Source organism: Molossus molossus, unplaced genomic scaffold (assembly GCF_014108415.1).
Source record: "Molossus molossus isolate mMolMol1 unplaced genomic scaffold, mMolMol1.p scaffold_m16_p_1, whole genome shotgun sequence".
Classification (NCBI taxonomy): Eukaryota; Metazoa; Chordata; class Mammalia; order Chiroptera; family Molossidae; genus Molossus; species Molossus molossus.
In genome coordinates this window covers 230,146,731-230,167,280 of record NW_023425344.1, presented here as the reverse complement: position 1 = coordinate 230,167,280, position 20,550 = coordinate 230,146,731, and the positions used below count along the sequence as shown (strand labels likewise).

At 46.5% G+C, this 20,550-nt stretch overlaps 1 protein-coding gene across 2 annotated transcripts in view; it reads right to left on the bottom strand.

Moving 5' to 3' along the window:
- Positions 1–20,312, bottom strand: part of ADCK1 (aarF domain containing kinase 1) — a 108,792-nt gene extending 88,480 nt beyond the window's left edge. Inside the window, exons 1-3 of one of the 2 annotated variants that reach the window (XM_036246516.1) lie at positions 20,256–20,312; positions 13,261–13,406; positions 11,056–11,139 (exon numbers count right to left, since the gene is read on the bottom strand). In XM_036246516.1, coding sequence (XP_036102409.1) covers positions 11,056–11,139; positions 13,261–13,395 — 219 coding nt within the window. In that variant the 5' untranslated portion in view covers positions 13,396–13,406; positions 20,256–20,312. Of the gene's footprint in view, positions 1–11,055; positions 11,140–13,260; positions 13,407–19,994; positions 20,072–20,255 lie in introns of those variants that run through there. The other variant, XM_036246525.1, reaches the window with a different exon arrangement.
- Between the last annotated feature and the right edge of the window lie 238 nt (positions 20,313–20,550).

The window sequence follows — 20,550 nt, the reverse complement described above, 5'->3', positions numbered from 1 at the left end:
TACCTGGGTTGCAGTTTGTCCCAGCCCAGTTGGGGTCATGTGGATGGCAACCACTCGATGTGTCTCTCTCACGTCAATATTTCTCTCTCTCTCTGCCTCCCTCTCTCCCTCCCACTCTATCTGACGATAAATGCAAAAAATTTTTTTTAAATGTCCTCGGATGAGGATTAAAAAAAAAGAGAGCCCTGGCTGGTTTGGCTCAGAGGTTAGAGTGTCGGTCTGTGGTCCAGAGAGACCCGGGTTCGGTTCCCGCTAAGGGCACGTACCTCGGTTGCAGTTTGTCCCCGGCCCTGGTTGGGTTGTGTGGGTGGCAACTACTGGATGTGTCCCTTTCACATTGATGTTTCTCTCTCTCTCCCTCTCCCTCCCACTCTGTCTGAACAAAATATGGAACAGTATCCTCGGGTGAGGATAAAAAAAAAAAGAGAGAGAGAGAGAAAGAGAAGAGAAGATAGAGGCACAGACTGGAGGAACATGGCCACAAGGAGTGCCTGGTGCCACCAGGAGCTGACACGGCAACAAGGGATCCTTCCCAGAGCCTCCAGCAGGAGCATGGCCCTGATGGTACCTTGATTTTGGACTTCGGGTCTCCAGAACTGTGAGAGAATAAATTTCTGTTGTCGGTGGCCACCCGATTTGTAGCAATTTGTTATGGCAATCACAGGAAACTAATACCCCTAATTACTAGCTGTGGGCCCTTGCACAAGACAGTAAATCAGTCTCAGTTTCTTCATCTGTAAAACAGGGATGATAACAATAGTATCTACCTTACAGAGTTGTTATGAAGTTAAAGAAGATGGTAGAGAGCCCTGGCCGATTTGGCTCAGCGATTAGAGCATCGGCCTGCGGTCCGGAGAGACCCAGGTTCGGTTCCCGCTAAGGGCACATACCTCAGTTGCAATTTGTCCCCGGCCCTGGTTGGGTCGTGCGGGTGGCAGCCACTCGATGTGTCCCTTTCGCATCAATGTTTCTCTCTCTCTCCCTCCTACTCTATCTGAACAAAAAATGGAAAAATGTCCTCGGGTGAGGATAAAAAATAAAAGATGGTAGAGAAAGCTCTTGGCACAGCACTTGTCCCTTAGTGTTCAGTCAATGTAAACACTTGCTTTTAGCATCAGAAGCCATTAAAAATATGGTTTTCGCCCTGGCCACTGTGGCTCGGTTGGTTGGGCAACATCCATTGCACTGAAAGTTTGCCGGTTGGATTCCTGGTCAGGGCACATGCCCGGGCTACAGGCTCAACCCCTAGTAGGGAGCATGTAGAAGGCAGCCAATTGATGTTTCAGTCTCACGTCAGTGTTTCTCTCTCTCTCTCTCTCTCTTCCTCTCCCTTCCTCTCTCTCTCTCTCTCTCAAAATCAATAAAAAATATCTTTTAAAAAATATATGGTTTTCCAGGCCTCACTCCAGGATCATGGAAAACAAATCTTTAGAGAGTATGGTCTAGGAATCCGCACTTTATGTAGCAGGCTCCCCAGGTGACCGTAATTGCCTGAAGGTCAGAAACCACCAGTCAGCTGTCACTCTCCCCTCCATGACAGACAATCTCTACCGTTTCTGGAAAGCTGCCCTTCCAGGCACAGACTTCACTCCTGTCCTCGGTACACCACCCAGTACTATAACTTACCTTAGCATAAGGAAGTCCCAGCTTATGCCCACCCCAAATCTGCCATCATGTAGCTTCATCCCATTTCCCTTTACAACCCTCAGCACAGGTAGAATCCAGTTGGGAGCTTTTCAGTGGGAAAAGTAATCAGCAGTGAGAAACCCAGCTGTGGTTCGTCTGGGACGGCATGTGAGACGGGTAAGAACAGGCAGCAGCTAGGGTTTCTCTAGCTCTTGCCCCATTACATGCAGGTCAATGCAGTACCTCAACACAGTACTATCTCCGGGGAGCAGGGCACTCTGCCCTCCCCCACCTGCCGTACAAGAACCATTTGGCAGGGCAGCTGGAGAGCAGCTTTGTGGCAGGTGGAAGCCAACCCTGTGTGTCCAGGTGGCCCATGCAGGCAAGGGAACTGCAGACACACAAGAATGGAACTGGCTACTGTGATACTCATGCTGATCAGGATGGAGAGACACCCTGCACACAGCAACCGCCTCCCATCACTGGAAACCCAGGGGCTTATTTTATTTCATTTCAGTGTGGCCTCTGGAAAGAGATCACTGCCTCTGAACAACAGCAGCAAACACCATCCCATCAGGCAGCATCAAGCCTGAAGCAGCCCCAGAAGATAAAGAGGGTGAGCTCAGGGAAGAGAAGAGCTGGGAAGAGTGGCCAAACCCAGCAGAAGCAAGACCGAGGCAATGGTGGGTGCAAGCCAGAGTTTGGCCCAGTGTCTATTACAGATGGCATAGCCTGTGCTTCTCAAAGTATGACCGGCACCAGTAATGGTGTGCGAAAAATACGGTACAAGAGGCAATTCTGGGTGGTACCCAGAATACTTATTTGCATATGCATTAGACCCCCAAAAAAGAGAGAGTTAGCTGATCAAATCTGCAATTTCACAGATATTTTTCCCTAGCACAAAACCAGAATGAAAACTATCATACAAACACATGAATGGTTGGTTATAAGGAGGTGCATGGGAATGACAAACAATGAAGGCAACATTGTGTTTGCATCAGGTTAAGTAGGAGGAAAGCTGAAATCAGGGAAGAAGTACCTGGGGGTTACAATTGTAAGGCCAGTGAGTACAAGAGTAATCACTAAATTATTTCTTATACTTTTTCTTAGGTCTTATATATTTCACTTGTTTTTAAAAAGACAAGAGGTATGCAGACATGGCAAGATGGGACATTGTTACTGGCCATGATCCATAGGTCACTGACAAGTCCACAGCAATGAAAGGCTTTGGGTGATCTGGAAACTACAGAGAAGCCACTGCACAGGGAGCCCCAACTCCAAGGGAAGCTGGGGTCATGCTAAATTTTCCTCGTGGGTCCCCACTGATGGGAATGAGCCCCTGATCTCTCCCCAGACCACACCAGGGCCCAAGAGCCCACTCCTATGGAACGCTCCCCAAATTAGAAAGCTTTGGGGTCAGGGCCACTGCAGAAAGTTGTGCAGGTCTGCAGTGTGGTACACTCAGAGAGGTTTGTGTATACAGAAAACTAAAAAGGAAGTACCAGATTCAATTGCAGGCTCCCTCCCTATTCCAGAGGCCTGGTCCTTAGATGACCCAACCAGAGAAAATTAAATGCAGCTCATGCTCCTGCAGAAATTATCACAAACTCTGAAAAAGCCAGTCTCCAAGAGAGCAAGGATTCCATTTCCCTCCTCCTCGGTGCAGAACACTCTCAGGCAACGTTCCGTGGTGGCCAGAAGAAGAACAAAGGAGGGGCAGAGTGCACTGAAAAGCTCTGCCTCAGGTTGATGATGCCGTGCATGCAAAAGAGCTGTGGCATATTAGACACTGCTACTCAGAGGAGGCCTCCCTGGCCATACCCCCACCCGGGCTGGGTCAGGAGCCCCCGTCATGCGGGGGTCCTGCCCCCACTCCTAATGGCTGAGAGTTAGTTGCTGTCAGAGGCCAGAGCTGGAATCCTTCTGCAACTGGTGATTTCACACCCACTTCTCCCACTGGTCTGTGAGCAACTGGAGGCCAGAGGGCACATCTAATTTCCCTTTATATCCTCTGAGCCTGAGCTTCACACAGGACCTGGCACAGAGCAGACTCTGTTAATGTGGGTTAAAATGGATGGAAGAATGGTGGAGACATGTCCTGGCTTGGCCAGGGCAGCCCCCAGGTTTCAGAGAATATTCCTGAGGAGCCAGACACTACTCTGGTTCCCCTTGCAGGGCAACAGCTCTTTAAACTGTCATGGACTGCCATACCTTCACTAAGCTGGGAGTATGGTTATCCTCCAAACTGGCAGTTGTTCAACAGCTTGAAAGTTAAAACACTTTCCCCAAGCACAGAGCTAGCATCTACCAGTTCCTACAGCAGTGGTTCTCAACCTTCCTAAAGCCGCAACCCTTTAATACAGTTCCTCCTGTTGTGGTGACCCCCAACCATAAAATTATTTTCATTGCTACTTCATAACTGTAATTTTGCTACTGTTATGAATCGCCATCGGAAATATGTGTTTTCCAATGGTCTTAGGCGACCCCTGTGAAAGGGTCATTCAACCCCCAAAGGGGTCGTGACCCATAGGTTGAGAACCGCTGTCCTAGAGGCTCTACACTCCCTCTCACTGGGGAGTGCAAATTCCAAATATCTGTTGAACTGTTTGGCTGACTGAGTGAATGAGTAAGGGATTCCCAGGGAGGAGGCTCTATGGGAATGTTTCCCAAGCCCACCCCAGGCCAACACCACAGCCTCAGGGCTCATACCAGAGGGGACAGACCAGAGGGAGAAGCAACTCCAGCTGCTGCAACTAGTTGGCAAGAGCAGCTGCCTCAGCCCAGCTGGTGTGGCTCAGTGTCTGAGCGTTGACCCATGCACCAAGAAGTCGCTGGTTCGATTCCTGGTCAGGGCACATGTCCAGGTTGTAGGCCCGATCCCCAGTTGGGGGCATGCAGGAGGCAGCCAATCGATGTTCTCTCTCATCGATGTTTCTCTCTCTCTCTCCCTTCCTCTCTCTCTAAAAATCAATAAAGAAAAAAAAATTTTTTTTTTAAAGAACAGCTGCCCAAGCTTCTTTGGTTCCACTTTCTATCCAACTTGGCGCTTTCCCTCAGTTTAGAAGTGGATGAAAGGAGACAACTGAGTATAAAATGCAAAGAACATGAGATTGAGCAAGACCTGGATGTCCAAGACCAAGTACATGATCTGCCACAAACCTGCAGGGGCCAAAAGAAATCACATCACACCTCCTCTGCACCGCCAGTTCCACGTCTGTGCATTAGAGGACTGAGCTAGCTGATGCCAAAGACGTCTTTCTCAAGTTCAACGGAACAATTATAAACAGTCACCACTCACCTTAGCTCCTTGCTCTACTCCTCTGGCTAGTATCCACTGGTCATAAATTGAGTCCCTTTCCCCCAAAAACACCCTACCATTTGCCATGGTTCTAAAGATTAACAGCATATGACCCTCCCTCTAAATGCAGATTTCACTAATGCGGAAATTGCTATCCCCTACTCAAACCCGAAGCACTTGTGTCCCTTGACGAATGTCAAGTTTAAAGGTTAGCTGAATTTAGTAGGCACAAAAGGTTCTTACTGCAAATTTAAAACTATCTCCCATTCTTAGGGTAAATATTGCAAGTGAACTTCCTATCCCTAAGTTTCACGCATGCACGTGGAGCCCCATCAGAGATATGATGCTTCTGACTTCTCCCTGCCCTCTTCCTCACTCCTTGTGACAGGAGGAACTGCAGCTGGTGAGTTGGGAGAAGCAGCATAGCATGGTGGGCTCGCCTATCCGCTCTCCTCCCTTTTTGGGATCTGCACACCTGCAGAGCACTGGTAGTCAGCTCCTCCCTGACCTTGGATGAAGATTCCCATTTGAGCGGCTTGTCCTGCCAAGTCTATGCCTGGTAGGTAAGTCTATCAAATTCAGGGGAGAAGTTCAACAAGCCCACTTGCTCACAGACCCAGGCCACAAGCTCCAACCCAGCACTTATCAGTAATAAGGCTGACAGTTTGATCTCTATCTGATGGAGTCCTGCAACTTCTTGGTTCTGCTTCTCAGGCAAGAAGGAAAAGAGCATTAAATAATTCCTCCTCAAGCCCAAATATTAAATATTATAGTAACTAATATGACACCTCATACTGCTGACCTAAAGCATCTGATACACAGGAGTCCAGTGACCCAGTCAGTAAACAAGAAACTGAATTTTGCTAAAAAGCTTTCCAGTCACAGAAGCAATCAAGGTCCCCTCCTGCATTAGCACTGATCAAGAAAGGTACAGGCGCATGCAATCTCTCTCTCTGCTGCCCTTTCTCTCTCACACACACACTCTGTTACTCACTATCTGACACAGAAAAAGCTCAAAAACTACTCAGTCACTGATAACTTTAAGCATTCTCATTCATTCAGGGCTTAATGAAACTTTGCTCTAGAACATTCCACGTTCCCTATGGTATAAAACTTGGCATTTGGTCCCTCTGTGACCTAGCTCTAATTGTATTTGCCAGTGTGTTCCTTTGCTCACCCTCTCCCTAGTCTCCAGACATTGCACTAATCTGTTTCTTATAGACCATCTCCAAAAATTTATCCATCAACCAAGATCATTTTGTCCCCAGTGCTACAGGCTTCTGTCTTACCCATCTTTCCAAACCCAGCTCAAGCACCCCTTAACTAATTCAATCTCACCCATCATAGCCACTGTCCCTACTTCTGTATGTCTTGGGGGTCTTAACTACACTGGGATATACTAGGGTTGAACAAATAAATTAAGATATTACAGATCATTAGAGAAAGGTTTCTCACTGTCAGAGAAATAAGTTACACGAAAGGAAAGGAAGAAGGCTAAATGAACTCTGTAATGTTAGAGTGAAATTGAAGATATCAGTATAAACTCATGCTTTTTAATGGATGGGTGGGTGGATAAGTGAATGGACAGATGGATGGATGGATGGATAGATAGATAGATAGATAGATAGATGTGTGTATGCATGAATAAGTATACATACATATAATTCCTGGCTTTGCCTCAGGAGGGCCTAGACACAATAATACCCCAAAAGCAATATGCATGCACGTCTTGGTTTCTAAATATCACTCTCCAATAAAAGGAGAAGTGATTAATTACAGGGCTGCGGCAAGGAAAATATAAGGAGAGTCTGGGGCATCTGTGGTACCAAAAAGTTAAGATAGCATCCAAAAAATGATGGGGCATATCAAAAAGACACAGGAGACAACCCGAAGGAGCTCCCAGTAGCCAGTTTGAACAATTTGAGCAATAAAGTTAATAATAATTGTTTTGGATTGTAACTCATAGAACAAAATAAATATCCCTGAGTTCATAGTGATAAAAACACAATCAAGAACTGAAGGAGAAGGGACACCTCTTCTTTATAGAAGAATTCCAATTAATAAGTGTAGAAATAAGGAATATAGAGATCATTAACTTCTTCATTAAAATAAGGAGCCAGCAAGGCAAACTCTGTGCATCTGAGTCGCCTCTCTGGTTGGATTAAATAATCCACAGTGTTTAATGAAGTAAAGCCTCCCATCTCGTTCTTACAAACTCAGCTGGGACAAAGGCCATTGCCACCACTTTACAGATAAGGAAGCAGAGGTGCTTCATGGTGGACCAGGAGCCAAAATAGCTCAAATTCCACCAGCACCATCCCAACCTCTCCTCATCCTGTTTAGGCCGTGGAATTTCTGAAGTTCATTACTTCCTTAGAGATAAGCCCTTCTATGATCTATCAAAACTCAGATTATGCCCTGGACGGTTTTGCTCAGCAGTTAGAGCATTGGCCCGCAGACAAGAGAGACCTGGGTTCAGTCCCCCTAAGGGCACGTACCTCAGTTGCAGTTTGTCCCCAGCCCTGGTTGGGGTTGTGTGGGTGGCAACCAGTCAATGTGTGTGTGTGTCTCTCTCTCTTCCTCCCTCTCTCCCTCCCACTCTATCTGAAGATAAATGAAAAAATGTCCTCGGGTGAGGATTATAAAAAAAAAACCTGATTGTGCTTCAAGACCCAGCTTGCTTCTCCAAGATTCCCCAGTGTATCAGGACTCATTTGGTTGCAACAGAAGTAACAGAAAACTGAACTCAAACCACCTTAAGCAAAAAGAGAATTTCCTGGCACACATAACTGAAAAGTCTAGTGGTAGTCTGGCTTTAGGTTCGGCTAGATCTAAAAACTCAAATGACACTTCTCTCCACAATACTGGTTCCATTCACAGATGGGCTTTCCCCTCATGGTGGCAAGAAGGCTGCCAGAAGCCCTAGGCCAACATCCTATACTCTCAGCTAATCCAGCAGAAAAGACAATGTCCTATGGGAGACACCCCCAGAAGTCCTGGAGCTGATGCTCACTGACCAGCCTGCCACAGGTGCCTTCCCTGAATCAATCTCTAGGGCCAAAAAAATGGGCCTAAGTCACATGCCCACCCTTGGAGCTGAGGGTGGAGTGAGCCCCACTCAAACCTCATGGTAAGTTCCTGAGATATGACTGGTTCCCCAAAGGAAAGTCTGGATGCTGCTTCTCAATGCGAATGGCTCCTGAGCTGTAGAATTACTATATGTCCACTACACCCCAACCTCTTGGTCAGAAAAAACTGCCCTACATCCTCCAGCCCACTGTCCAAATGTCTGTCTGCATCAGCCATGACTTCTTTCTGCCCTGTGGACCGGCCAGTTCACAAGTGTTTTCTGTTTATAAGCATCCTGAGCACCAGGGGATCTCATTCTTCAAAGCACCTTGGCCCGCCCCACACCCTCAGCTGCCTAGCAAAGTGCCACTGAGCTCCTAGGAAACTCTCCTTCACATTAGCTCCCACCCTCTCCTGATGTGGGGCTGAGTCACTGAAGTCCAAGCCAGCTGAGCACTAACCTTGAAAGTGCCTCTCGAAGTTGCTGCCTGTCACACTCTGGCATACTCTGGCTCTGGCACACTCTGGGACCTGGGGACGCTGGCTTGACAGGTGAGATAATTAGGTTTTACCCTTCACTCACTCCTTTATCAGTCACTCGGATGAGAACAGATAAGTGTTCCAATGGAAGAACATACTCCTGCGGTATTTACTTGTTCTCCTTAGTGCCAACTAGTTAGTTCCACCTTCCACGGCACAACTCCGGGACTAGCCTACACCCGTTAACTGGTGCCAACTACCACATGCTGCCCTCTTGTCAAATGCCAGGCTGCACTTTCCTTACTCATCCCCCAGAGCTGTCAACTTCTCCAGGAGCTGCGGCCCCACTGCCTTTCGGATGACTTACACGTGACGGGCGCTTGTCCCCGTGGCACCCATGCCCCTGCCTGCTCTGCCCGGGGACCTCTTGGCAGAGTGTCGCCCTGGTGAGTACCAAGGCCCACAGCCTAGTTAAATGGACAAAGGAGGACAGAGAAAAGCAGGGGGATATTAAGTTTCTTTAAGACTTCATTCATTCAGCAAACCTTTATTCAGGACCTACATACTGTGTCCTGGGTACTATTGTAGGTGCTTCAGACATGGAGAAACACAACAAAGACCAAGTCCCTGTGCTTATGCAGCATTCCTTCTAGCAGACATTTGATTTATGTTTTATACCTGCCTTACATTTATATTTCACAAAATAATCCTTAGTAAGTGGTATAACCATCTCTAGCCTGCAGACAAGGAAAATGGCAGCTCCAAAAAGTTAAACGGCCTCCCCAAAGCTGAGGTGCAAACTCAGGTCTTCTGATTCCAAATCGTACTCTCTTTCTGGGGCCTCTCCCAAGGCAAGGAACTACTAGCAGGGTGCAGCCTAGCACTGAAACAGACATTCAATCAACTCAGTCCTAAGCATCATGTCTAGAGGGAGAAGATATAAAAAAGAAAGACCCAATCCCTGATCGAACAGAATCGATAGTCTAAGGAGAGAGAAAGACATGTGACCAACTATCATTTGTGGCAGGTATAAAAATAGAGTGATTAAATTCAAATAGGAATCTATCTCTAAAATAATACACAGGAAATAATGACCACCTCCAGGCAGGAAAATTGGGTACCTGAGGAACAGGGATAGGAGAATCATTTTGTATGTTCAAATATTATATATTTTGAATTGTGTACCAAGTGAAACTATTTCCCATTAAATGACATTTTGAAGATGCAATCAGCCAAACACTGAATGTGGAAACTTCTACAGGATAAATGATCTGGTTTCTTCAATAAGCAAATCGCTCGGAAAGGAAAGAAGGAAGGGAAGGAGGAAGGGAGTAAGGAGAAGGGAAGAGGAAGGAAAAAAGGAAGGAAATAGGGAGGGGAAATATCAACCAAATGTATTATATGTACCTTGTTTGAATTCATGTTTGAACAAACCAACTCTAAAAATACATTTTGGGGACAGAAGGAAGATTTAAATGTGGACTAGCTATCAGAAGTTATTAAGAAATTATTGTTAATTTTGTTAGGTATGGTCATGGTATTGTAGTCAAGTTTTTTTAAAGGTCCTTATCTATTAGAAATACATCCTGAAATACTTACACATGAAATAATATGAAGCCTGAGACTTGATTTTAAATATTTCAGCAAATAAGAATAATAAATAAATGAATTTAAAAATAAACAAAGGAATGAATACATAAAGGGGGGAGTAATGAGTCAAGATTGGAAAAGTATTGATAATTTCTGAAAGTGGATGACAGTTCTGCAGGGGTTCATTATACTATTCTCTCTACTGCTATGGATGGCTGAAATGTCCATAATGAAAAGTTTAAATAATATTTTAAAAATTAATTATTCCATCCACCAAAGATGGTTGAGAAGGGGAGGTATTTAAGCTGAATCTGGAAGGATGACTTGGAATTTTCTAAGGGGCGAAGGGCATTCCAGGCTGAGCAAAGACACATAGATTTATCACAAACCTCTCTCTGGAGGAACCAAAAGTATCCACATTTGACCCTAAACTCAGCTTACGTTCAACAAAAATGCCCTCTTGCTTGATGCCCCAACTCTCTGGGATATCTAGTCACAGCATCAAAATCAACCTCCCTATTCCAAGTGAGGACAGAGTGTGCAGGGTCGACAGCTCCGCTCGGAGGCCTAGAAGAGGCCTCAGGGTCGCCTTCAGAGGACAGAAAAGCAATTAACCTCTTTCAATTGGGTTTTGCCTGACAAAGCAGTTGGAAGCCAGCTGAGTTATCTCAGGGACAGAGCCTTCATCCCTCCTGAGCCATCCCAGACACTTGCACTCCCAGAAACACACATCAGCCTTCCTGACAGTGCCTTGTAGATCCATAGCCTTGGTACCATAGGACCCAGCTTGATGTCAGCCGAGAAGCCCAGCACATGGGCACAAAAGCATCTCCAATGAGGAGATGGTCCTTCCCTCCTTCTTCCCCAGCCCCCACCCTCAATGCCCACTGTCCCCTCCCACCTCCAGCTGCACACAGGAAGTTTGCTGGCTTTGCAGTCACTTCAGGACTCACTCAAAGCGCTCAATCGGAAGGCTCAGATGGGTCCCTTACCTCGGACAGAAGCTGTAAGTAGTCCTCTGAGCCATAGGGGACACTCCTCAAGGTGGTGAGATAGTCATAAGTGATGACAGCTGTCTGTGAACCAAGGAAGGCAAAAGCTTAGTGCCCAGACATCAAATATTACTCCTCCGCCAAAGAACTGAAGCTGCAGGCCCCTGACATAGGAGAATAGACAGTCCCACCCCTCAGATGCTCTGCCCCTAGATCTCAGCCTGGCTGGCTTCTTGCTGTCAGTCAGAGCTCTTCACGAATGCCACTCTGCAGAGTTCCAATCTAAACCTGCCCTACCCGCCAGGAACTCCCAATTGTCTATCATAACAAACCACTGTTCAAAATTACCTTGCTCATTTGTTTCCTTGTATACAGACTGTCTCGTCTCTCCTTTGATAGAATTTCAGCTATTGGCCCAGGGGCTTGTCCTCCTGTTCATCATCATACCGTGCCAGGCATATAGGTAAATGCTCCGTAAATACTAGTTGAATGAGTGCTGTTGGATAAGCTTATCCCACCTCTCTGTGTCACCAATGAACATCATTTTATATTTGTTTGCTCCAATAGCATAAGTTTTGATTCTCAGTCCCCTGGCCAAAACTCCAGAAGTCTCCTTATCCCTCGTGATCAGAAGATTATAGGCTCCCAGATACCTCAGGCATGGAGGAACTGTGGGGATTACCTAGCCAAACCTGCCCTTTTAGAATTGAGCAACTGAGGATCCTAGAAATTAAGAGGCTTACAAAGCTGACAGTTAAGGAGTTTTCTCCTTGGTCTGCATCCCAAAGCTTTAGTCCATTTGATATATACTTGTTGAATGCCAACCATGAGCAAGACCGGGTCATACACCAGTGCAGAAGGATGGTCAAGACCAGAGCCCTATCCTTTAAAGAATGCACAGCCTAGTGGCTGATTTATAAAGCATTAGTAAAAACCTTCCTCCCTTCTGTCCAACTATTCAAATCCCTAAGGTTTCATCAAACCCTGCTTCCCCTCAAACACTCATCCTGACTCCCAGCCCAGGGGCTCACTCCTGTGTCTGAAGTTCCACAGCAGCGGTCGTCTGGGTCACTCCTCTTGAGCCAGCACATGGCTTTAGATTGTTTTTAAACCCACTGACAAGAGCACTTCTCAGCCAGAAGCTCCTTCAAAGCTGTGTCTATGTGGGACAGTTTGTTTCTACTCCTCGAAGCACATAAGATAATGCTAGACCCAGAAAAGACACTCAGTAAACATGGAAATTGTTTCATAGTCCATGGCCTGCTTATTTATTGTCTGTCTTAATTCTCTGACTCAGCTTTCCCCAGAGGGCAGGCACCACAGTAGCCTCCCCTCTGACCCAGGCCAGGGAGAAGACTTGACAACACCATGTATTAAGAAAATGGTTGGACAACAACCCAAACAGACTATGCATCAGAATCTATCTACACCGGAGGAAGAAATGATGAGCTCATCCTGCAGCACATGGAGGAGGAAAGAAAGCATAAAGCATGTGGCAATCTACTCACAAGCAAACGGGACAATTATACAGGCATGTCTGGGAAAACTATTTTCCACAGAGGACATGATCACACCAGAATGATGCTCCTGAGCCACTGGAGTAAACCATCCATGGATACATAGTCAACTCAGATTCTCTGTCAGTTCGGGAATTGGAGGGGATCCCAAAGTTCCCCAAGGCCTAGATTCTCTGAGTATGAGCCCTGCATCAGAAACCATTCACACTAGCTTACTAGAGAGAGAGCCAAATACTGAATGTGGAAACTTCTACAGGATAAATGATCTGGTTTCTTCAATAAGCAAATCGCTCAGGAAGGAAAGAAGGAAGGGAGGGAGGGAGGAAGTTTTCTGATAGAATTTAATCAAAGCTGTGAAGCCTTCTTTCCAGGCATTCGCTGAGGAGCGCCACCCTCTGGGTCTATCACTAAAATAAGATATGGAACTTAAAATGTAAAGCCTTTAAAACAGAGACCCTGTGCAGTTCCGCTCTCGTTAACTTCAGGACGGCAGAGGTTGTGCATACAGGAATATCGGTGGGTGAGGATATAGATCCATGCCTGTGCAACTGCGTAGAGAGAGTTTTGCACATGTAAAGGTACATGTGTATCTCCACATATGTGTGACTGGCATGTCAATCTGCTACATGTATGAACATCTGCATATAATACTGTAGCTCTTCTCCACTCCCAAATGAAAAAAACTTACCGTAGCAACTGCTCTGCCCACCCTGACAGCGCCAAAGTCATTAGGGTCCAAGTACTTGTTACTGTAGAGGTAGACGCCAGAGGCAGCAAGAGCCATGCTGGTCCAGGAAGCGAGCTTGAGAGCCCTTCTGGCCATGTTCCCAGACCCTGCAGAAGGAAAGTAGAGAAAGAAAAACAGTTGAGTTTCATAGACCAGGATTCAAATCCAGATTCTGTCACTTAATACATTGTATGACCTTGGGTCATTTTCTTAACCTCATTGCACCTCAGGTACCTCATTTGTAAAACGGAATCTTACCCAACTCAAAAGCTGTTGAGATAAAATGAGATCATGTATATAAAATGTTCAGCATAGTACCCAGCACAAGTCAACTCTCAATGTCATTGTTCAGCAGTGCCAAGCACTGTTCTGGGTGCTGGGGACAAAGTGAACAAGACAAAGTCCTCACCCACATGGCACTTACACCCTAGATGGGATGTCAAATCATAGGTAAACAGACATAAAAAATTAGCTGGGATTAAGTGCTAAGAAGAAAAAGAGGATAATAGAAAATACGACGAGTATGTGATGAGGGATGCTATTTTAGATAGGAAAAGCAGCAGAGCATGTCAACAATCCTTCCTTATAACTAGTATTGTACCACCATGCACACACAGGTGTCATTAGCACTCGATGCCCAGGTCAGAGGTGGTCAGGTGGTCAGAAGCAGCCAGGTAAGCCCTCCATGTTTGGCTGATTCCAATTAGAATAGACTGCCCTTGTCAAGACTGTGAGTTCCTTGAGTGTAAACACTGTGGGTTGCTTTATGGTTAAGGTTTCAATATCCACCTGCTGACCTGATCTGTTTAACCAAACCCACACTCACAATCAAGGAGTCCCAGGGGATTCCTGACTCCCTGATACCTTCTCCCACCCTATTTACACCTGCTCAGTCCACCACGTGGCTACACAGTCCCTTTCTGGGCCACTGCACTCGGTAGGCTGCTTCAGCTTCAGTTCCTGGGAATTCTATATCAGACTGAAGTACTTGACCACAGCTGCAGCTCCCAAAGAAGTGTACCACCAAGCCACCTGCAGCTGCAAACCTCGCAGAGACACGCAGGAAAATTCAGGTCATCCCCTTTTGTTTGTGCCATGGACTCAGCCTGTGGTCATCCCCTCCTTGCTCTGTGCCTGTTTCTCCTTTGTATGGACATTATTGTTACAAACACCCTTGTCTTCATTTTCCATTTTGACTCATGCTTCATAATGTAGCCATAGATTTTTTAAAAAGTATTCGCAAGTACATCTTCTTCCATTCTTTTACTTTCAACTTACATTTTATACTGTTTCTCTAAACAGCATATAGTTGGTCTTTTTCTACTTGCTTTTAATATAATAACTTATGAATATTTAGTTTTACTGTCTTAGTCTATGCTTTCTATTTTTCCTACCTGTACTGTTTCTTTTTCTCTCCTTTCTTGACTCTTTCTGGACTCCGCACTTTTTATAATAGTGTGCCCTCTATTTTCTTTACATTCTCTTTATTTATGAAAACCTCCATATCTCGACATCATTTTGCCAACATTTTAATAAGCCAAGGATTCCTTTCGGACCAGGGAACTTGGTAGCTGAGAATATGCATTCCAGAGTCCTACGGGCCTGGGTTTGAGTCCAGACAGCCACTTACAAAGTGGGTAAGCAGGAGCAAACTGCTCTCTCTGAATCCCATGACTCTGTCTATAAAATGAGGATGATAACAGCTGTGCCTATTTGATAGGGTGGTGAGAAATGAGCAAATCATGCAAAATGTTTGGCAAGGTGCCACCTACACAGTAAGAACACAGTAACAACCACTATTACCACCACTGTTATTATTGTTGTTGTTATTATTATTATTTCCTCACCCTATTATTATTATTATTACTATTTCCTCACCCAATGCCAAGCTCTGGTAAAGGATCTTATTACTCCCCTGCCTGTCAGCTCCTGGAGGACTTCTGCGCGCCCCACTTCTAACATCCCGGCAGGCCCCCACCTAATCCTCCCTTTTCACCTTGCTCTCTACACCCGCAGCCTATAGTATTTTCTATCAAATGGAATTGTTTGCTCAGTTCACCCTCTACCTTGTTTCTTCCAAGACACAGATTCCCAATCAGACCTGGAAGCTGGCCTTAAAGCGGGCTGAGTGCCCTCAGCTCCTTTCACACCTTCCTCCTTCCAGATCATCAGAAGAAGAAGGTCCTTGAGGGGTGACCCAGAAACCTTCCCTGTGGGGCCTGCAGAGAAGTCCATGTTAAGAATGCAGTATGAGCCGGAAAGAGTCCTCACCAGTTGTGTGACCTTGAGCAGGTCACAAGATCCTGAAGCCTCCATGTAATCATCTACAAAAGGGAGCCCTTTGATAGTACCCACCTCAAAGGGTCATTGTGAGAATTATCTGAGATGCTGCTTTAACATAATGCCTAACATGCTAGTAAATGAAACTTCCTTACCGTTACTTTTTAAAATTCATTTCTTCTCTGAAAAGCTGAAGAACCTGTGTAGAGGAACTCGCAGCACCTCAGGGGCCAGGATTTGGCACAACCTTGTACAATTAATAAGGGAGGAAAGAAAGGTCATCACAGCTTGCCTGAACCACTCAACTATTCCCCATTCTAAACACCTTCCCACATCCCATCTAACCTTCACCTTCACTCTGCCACTGGTGTTATCACTGTCCTAACCCACATTCATATCACTCCTCCCTCCACCTACCAAAGAGTCCAAATTCTCTAGCAAGGCATTCAAAGCCCCCACCACCTTCTCAGGCCAATCCACCTTTCCAGCTACATCTCCCAAATATCCCTCTATACTCAATCCCCCGTTATCTCTCTATGAAGCCTTTGGGAGCCAATCACTCAGAATCTATTGTTCCTTCCTCTCTGGTCTTACCATGCACTGCTTTTTATCTCTAATAACCTGGTCCTATATCTGCCTCTTCCACTAGATACAAAGGATACAATTTGCTAATAAATAAATCTGCTGATAAAAATAAATGACTGAATGAATAAGTGAGTAAATTTTTCCCCAGTCTATTCTAAGCATGGAAACTTAAGTCCAACTGTGCATTCCTCTGCTCTCAACTCCCCAGTGGGTCTCACTGCACTCAGAAAAGCCAAGACCTTGGTGTGACTTACAAGGCCCTACCTGACCTGACTGCCCAATTCCCTCCAGGGTCTCAGCCCTTTCCACTTTCCCCTTGCTCATTTCACTCCAATGGCACTGACCTCCTGCTATTCCTCAAACACGCCAGGCATGTTCTGGCCTCAGAGCCTTTGCACTTGCTATTCTCCCTGCCTAGAACGGGCATCAACAAACTATTTCTGTGAAGGGCCATACAACAAATATGTTTGGCCTTGCAGGTTAAAATGTCACAGCTGTTCAACTGAGCACTGCAGGTCAAGGCAAAAAGCAACTTAGATGATATGTAAAGTAATGGGTGTGACCAGATTCAGTGCTCAAGCTAGAGTTTGCCAACCTTAGCGCGCTCCAAAAGTATTTACTGAATAAATGAATCAATGAATGAAAAACCTATACCCCATGAGCCTGTGCAGAGTAACAAGAAAGGTTCTCAGGTAGGAACCACACACCCAGGGCTGACGGCTGGATAGCCAGACTCCTCGAATCACCCCCAGCACCAGCTCCCAGCCTTTGCCTCCTCTAAACCCCATCTCCTAGTGCACCATCCTCCACGTCTGTCCCTGTAGGTGATGTCACGTGGCCCCTTTTCGTCCACAGTGACGAGGCCACCCTAGCCTTGAGACAACCTCTGGGTGGGGAAGCGGCAGCGAAGTAGACACAACTCCCAAGACTGGTTTTCATGCAAATGTCCTCAGTAATAAAAGAGGTGGAAATTGAAAAACATAAAATAGATGATATAGGAGCCACACTGTGTCTAAATAGACTGGAGCTGGAGTTTTCCATAAGGTATCAGTGAGTCTTTAACATGCAAATGAGGTGCTTCCCTCAGGGCATTTTAAAAGACCCTGTCAGCCATGAAATGTGTCCATAAAAAACACCTTTCATTATTAAACCCTTTGATAATGAATCACCTGCCCACTTCTGTTTACTTGCCTTTTTGACTTTCACCTGAGTTACCTCTCATAATAGCATACACTTGCAGGGGGGAAGGGGCTGAGGTCACCAAGATCCTAAATCTAATCATTAGATAATAATATTAGCAATAACTAACCTTTACAAAGCCTCTGACTCATTATCTCATTAGATATTCCACACAACCCAGTGAGGTGAGACAAATATTATAATCAGCCCCAGATATAAATGAGGAAACCACAGAGGGTGAGTGATTTGGCCCAGGTGGCTCAGCTAGTAAATGGTGGAGTAAGAGCTTGGGCCCTACTCTTTATGGCACGTGACCTCCTTGACAGGCATTCCCAGACCTCCATTCACAAGTTAACTGCATCAGTCACTGTGGGCAGGGACTATGATTTCTGACCCTCTACCGCACTCAAACAACGCCAGACACGTGGAAAATGCTGCTTGGAGCCCTGGAAATCAACATGTCACAAGAGTGATGAAAGCAACTCACTAGGAACAACTGATTCCAGACTATGAAACATTTATGAGAGCTGGGTTACTGTCAAATCTATGATAAGAATGGAATCCATCTCAATGGACCCTGGGGAATATCCCAGTGGGTGATGAAATGAGGCAACAGGAAAGGTCTACAAATGAGGAGTTGATGGTCAATTTAAATATCCATTCCCTGAACAGAATTAAATGGGGAACCAAGCACTTACTGGCCAATAAGTGGCTAGACCTTTTCCAGTTATCATCCATCCGCAGCCCCTTGACCATGCTACATTTGGTCGCAATAGGCCTGGAATCACCTCGCCCTGCTTGATGCACAGGTGAGAACAGCCACAGAGGAAAGGCACTTAGGGTTCTAATTCCATTAATCCTATAAAATGACCACAGCCTCCTCCCACTTCCTAGGCAGCTTATTAGACAAATGAGCGTTATTTTTTCTGGTCTGCTCCCAAGACTGGAAAAGACCTTTCCAGTAATACCTTTCCAGTAATCAGGTTTTCATGTCTGAGTCTGGAAAGATGCTGAGTCAATGCCCAGGGGCCATCTAGTTGGCCTGAGGAGTTTATAACCTGCCAGCCCTGCAGATAGTGATGCAGTCCCAGTGTAACCACACTCCCCTTCCTGGTGCTGGATGCCCAGCAGGTGACTGAATCAATATTGATTAAATAAAGGAATCCCTGACTGATGCCACGGTCTCAGAGTAGACAGGGAAAATAAATCTCACCCAAGCAAGGAACAGAAATTCTCCATTCTCATGGGAAAGAGGGGCTCAGAGAGAACAGTGGAAAACCAAGTGCCAAGAACCAGTAGTAGGTTAAGTGAGTGCACTTTCAATAGGAGAGGTAGAGAGTCAAGTACTTAAACATCTCCCATAACTGTACCATATAGTCTGAGGTGCACACTATTCTACAGATAAGGAAACTGAGTTTTAGAAAAGGTAAGAAACTCGGCAGGGAAGCTAGTAAATGGTGGAGCCTGAACTTGAATACAGTGTTTTTCCAACCAAGAGAGCACAGAGTAAAGGCAAACAAGTGCCCTGAGCTGGGTCACTGGAGTCCCTCAGTGAGTTGTAGGGAGGGGAGAGGGAAGGCATGGATGCCTGAATCAAGCACTATTCTTATCTTACAAGTCCTCTGTTTGACAAGAAAATGTGAATATAAAAAAAAGAAAAAGGAGAAACATCTGTAACAAAAATAAATTAATAAAAATTGAAAAAAAAAATGAAATGCAAACTCTCCCAGCAGAGGTCAAACCTTGCATCCATGATGGCTGTTGAGAAAATCAAGCCAGTGATGACCCAATAAGACACAATATGATGTAATCTAGGAAGTATAGACTGCGTGAAAATCTGTCTATAAGGTAATGTGGGGGGGGGGGGGTAGTTAACAGTGTACAAAGTAATATGCACGTGTTTACTATAACTACAAAATTAAACCAGCAAACAAGGACAGAAAGGCCCAGAACCAGGTGTAAAGGGTTGGAGCTTTAAGTTCATTTAATTTTTTCCTAGACAACACAACTCAAAATTAAGTCCCCAAACCAGCAACATCTTGACATCATCAGGATGCAAATTCTTGCTCCCCACTCAGACCTACTGAATCAGAAGCTTTGGGGATGGGATCCAACATTGTGCTGTACGTAACAGTCCTCCTGGTGACTCTCATGCACGCCACTGTTTGAGAATCACTGCAATTAGAAAATGCTTCAAGAAAACGTGGAAGGGCACGGATAAACTCTAACTCACTTTCAACCGGGCAAATATTTCCTGAGCACCCCCAATGTGTCACACATCATGGAGGTAATCAATCGATACTTGTCTCATTGAATGACTTCCTTCCTAGTCAGTAGAAAGCAAAGGCCACTTAAACCGGGAGAGAGCTGTACCAGGTCTTCTAAATGCTGCTGTCCACACCCGGGCGGACATTGGCACTCATTCCCTGTGCGACCAGAAAGCGCACGGCCTGCAAGACGCAGAAAATAAGGCGCGCTCTGGGGCACGCCGCGGGTCCTGGCGGTAGGACCCGGGTTTCTGCGCGGCCTCTGCTCTCGGTCAGGCCAAGCTCCAGCCCCAGCTGCCTGCGCCTCGGAGTTCACAGGCCACCTGGGGTGCGAACGTCTGGGCGGGCCACCAGCTGCCCTGCTCCAGCTCCACCTCTACCTACGTGCAAGAGCGCGCCACCGACGTAGCAGTCTGGAGAGTCGCCGCCGAGGGGCGGGGCACTGCCAGTCGCCCGAGTCACGTGCCTGCTCCCGGGGTGACAAGGTCACCGGCCGGGGCTTCCTGCCGGCTTCCGCGGTGGCTGCAGTACCCCGTGCAGGGGCAGGCGCCGGGCGCGTCCACGCTGGCTGCCTCGTGCTCCACGCGCCGTGAGACCCTGGCGACCCTGGCTCCGCGCCCCCCTCCGAGAGGCCGCCCTACTCACCCTGAGGGAAGCCGAGACGCGGCGCCCCGCCTCCCGCTGCGGCCCTGTAACCGGAGTTCTCAGGGAACTTCGCTCTCCTCCACCCCCTGATTGCGTTGGGTGAGGCCGGGGCGCCGCGCGGCCTGCCGGGACTTGTAGTTCTCCTTGGTTCCCAAGGCCGCAGGGACCTCGAACAAAGAACCACCGAGGTCCCGCTGGAACGCGAGCTGGGGGGAAGCTAAGGGGTTGCGCTTTACCTTTCAGATGGCCTTGTTTCTTTGCTTGGGCCGCGAACACGTGATCTTCCTGAAAATTT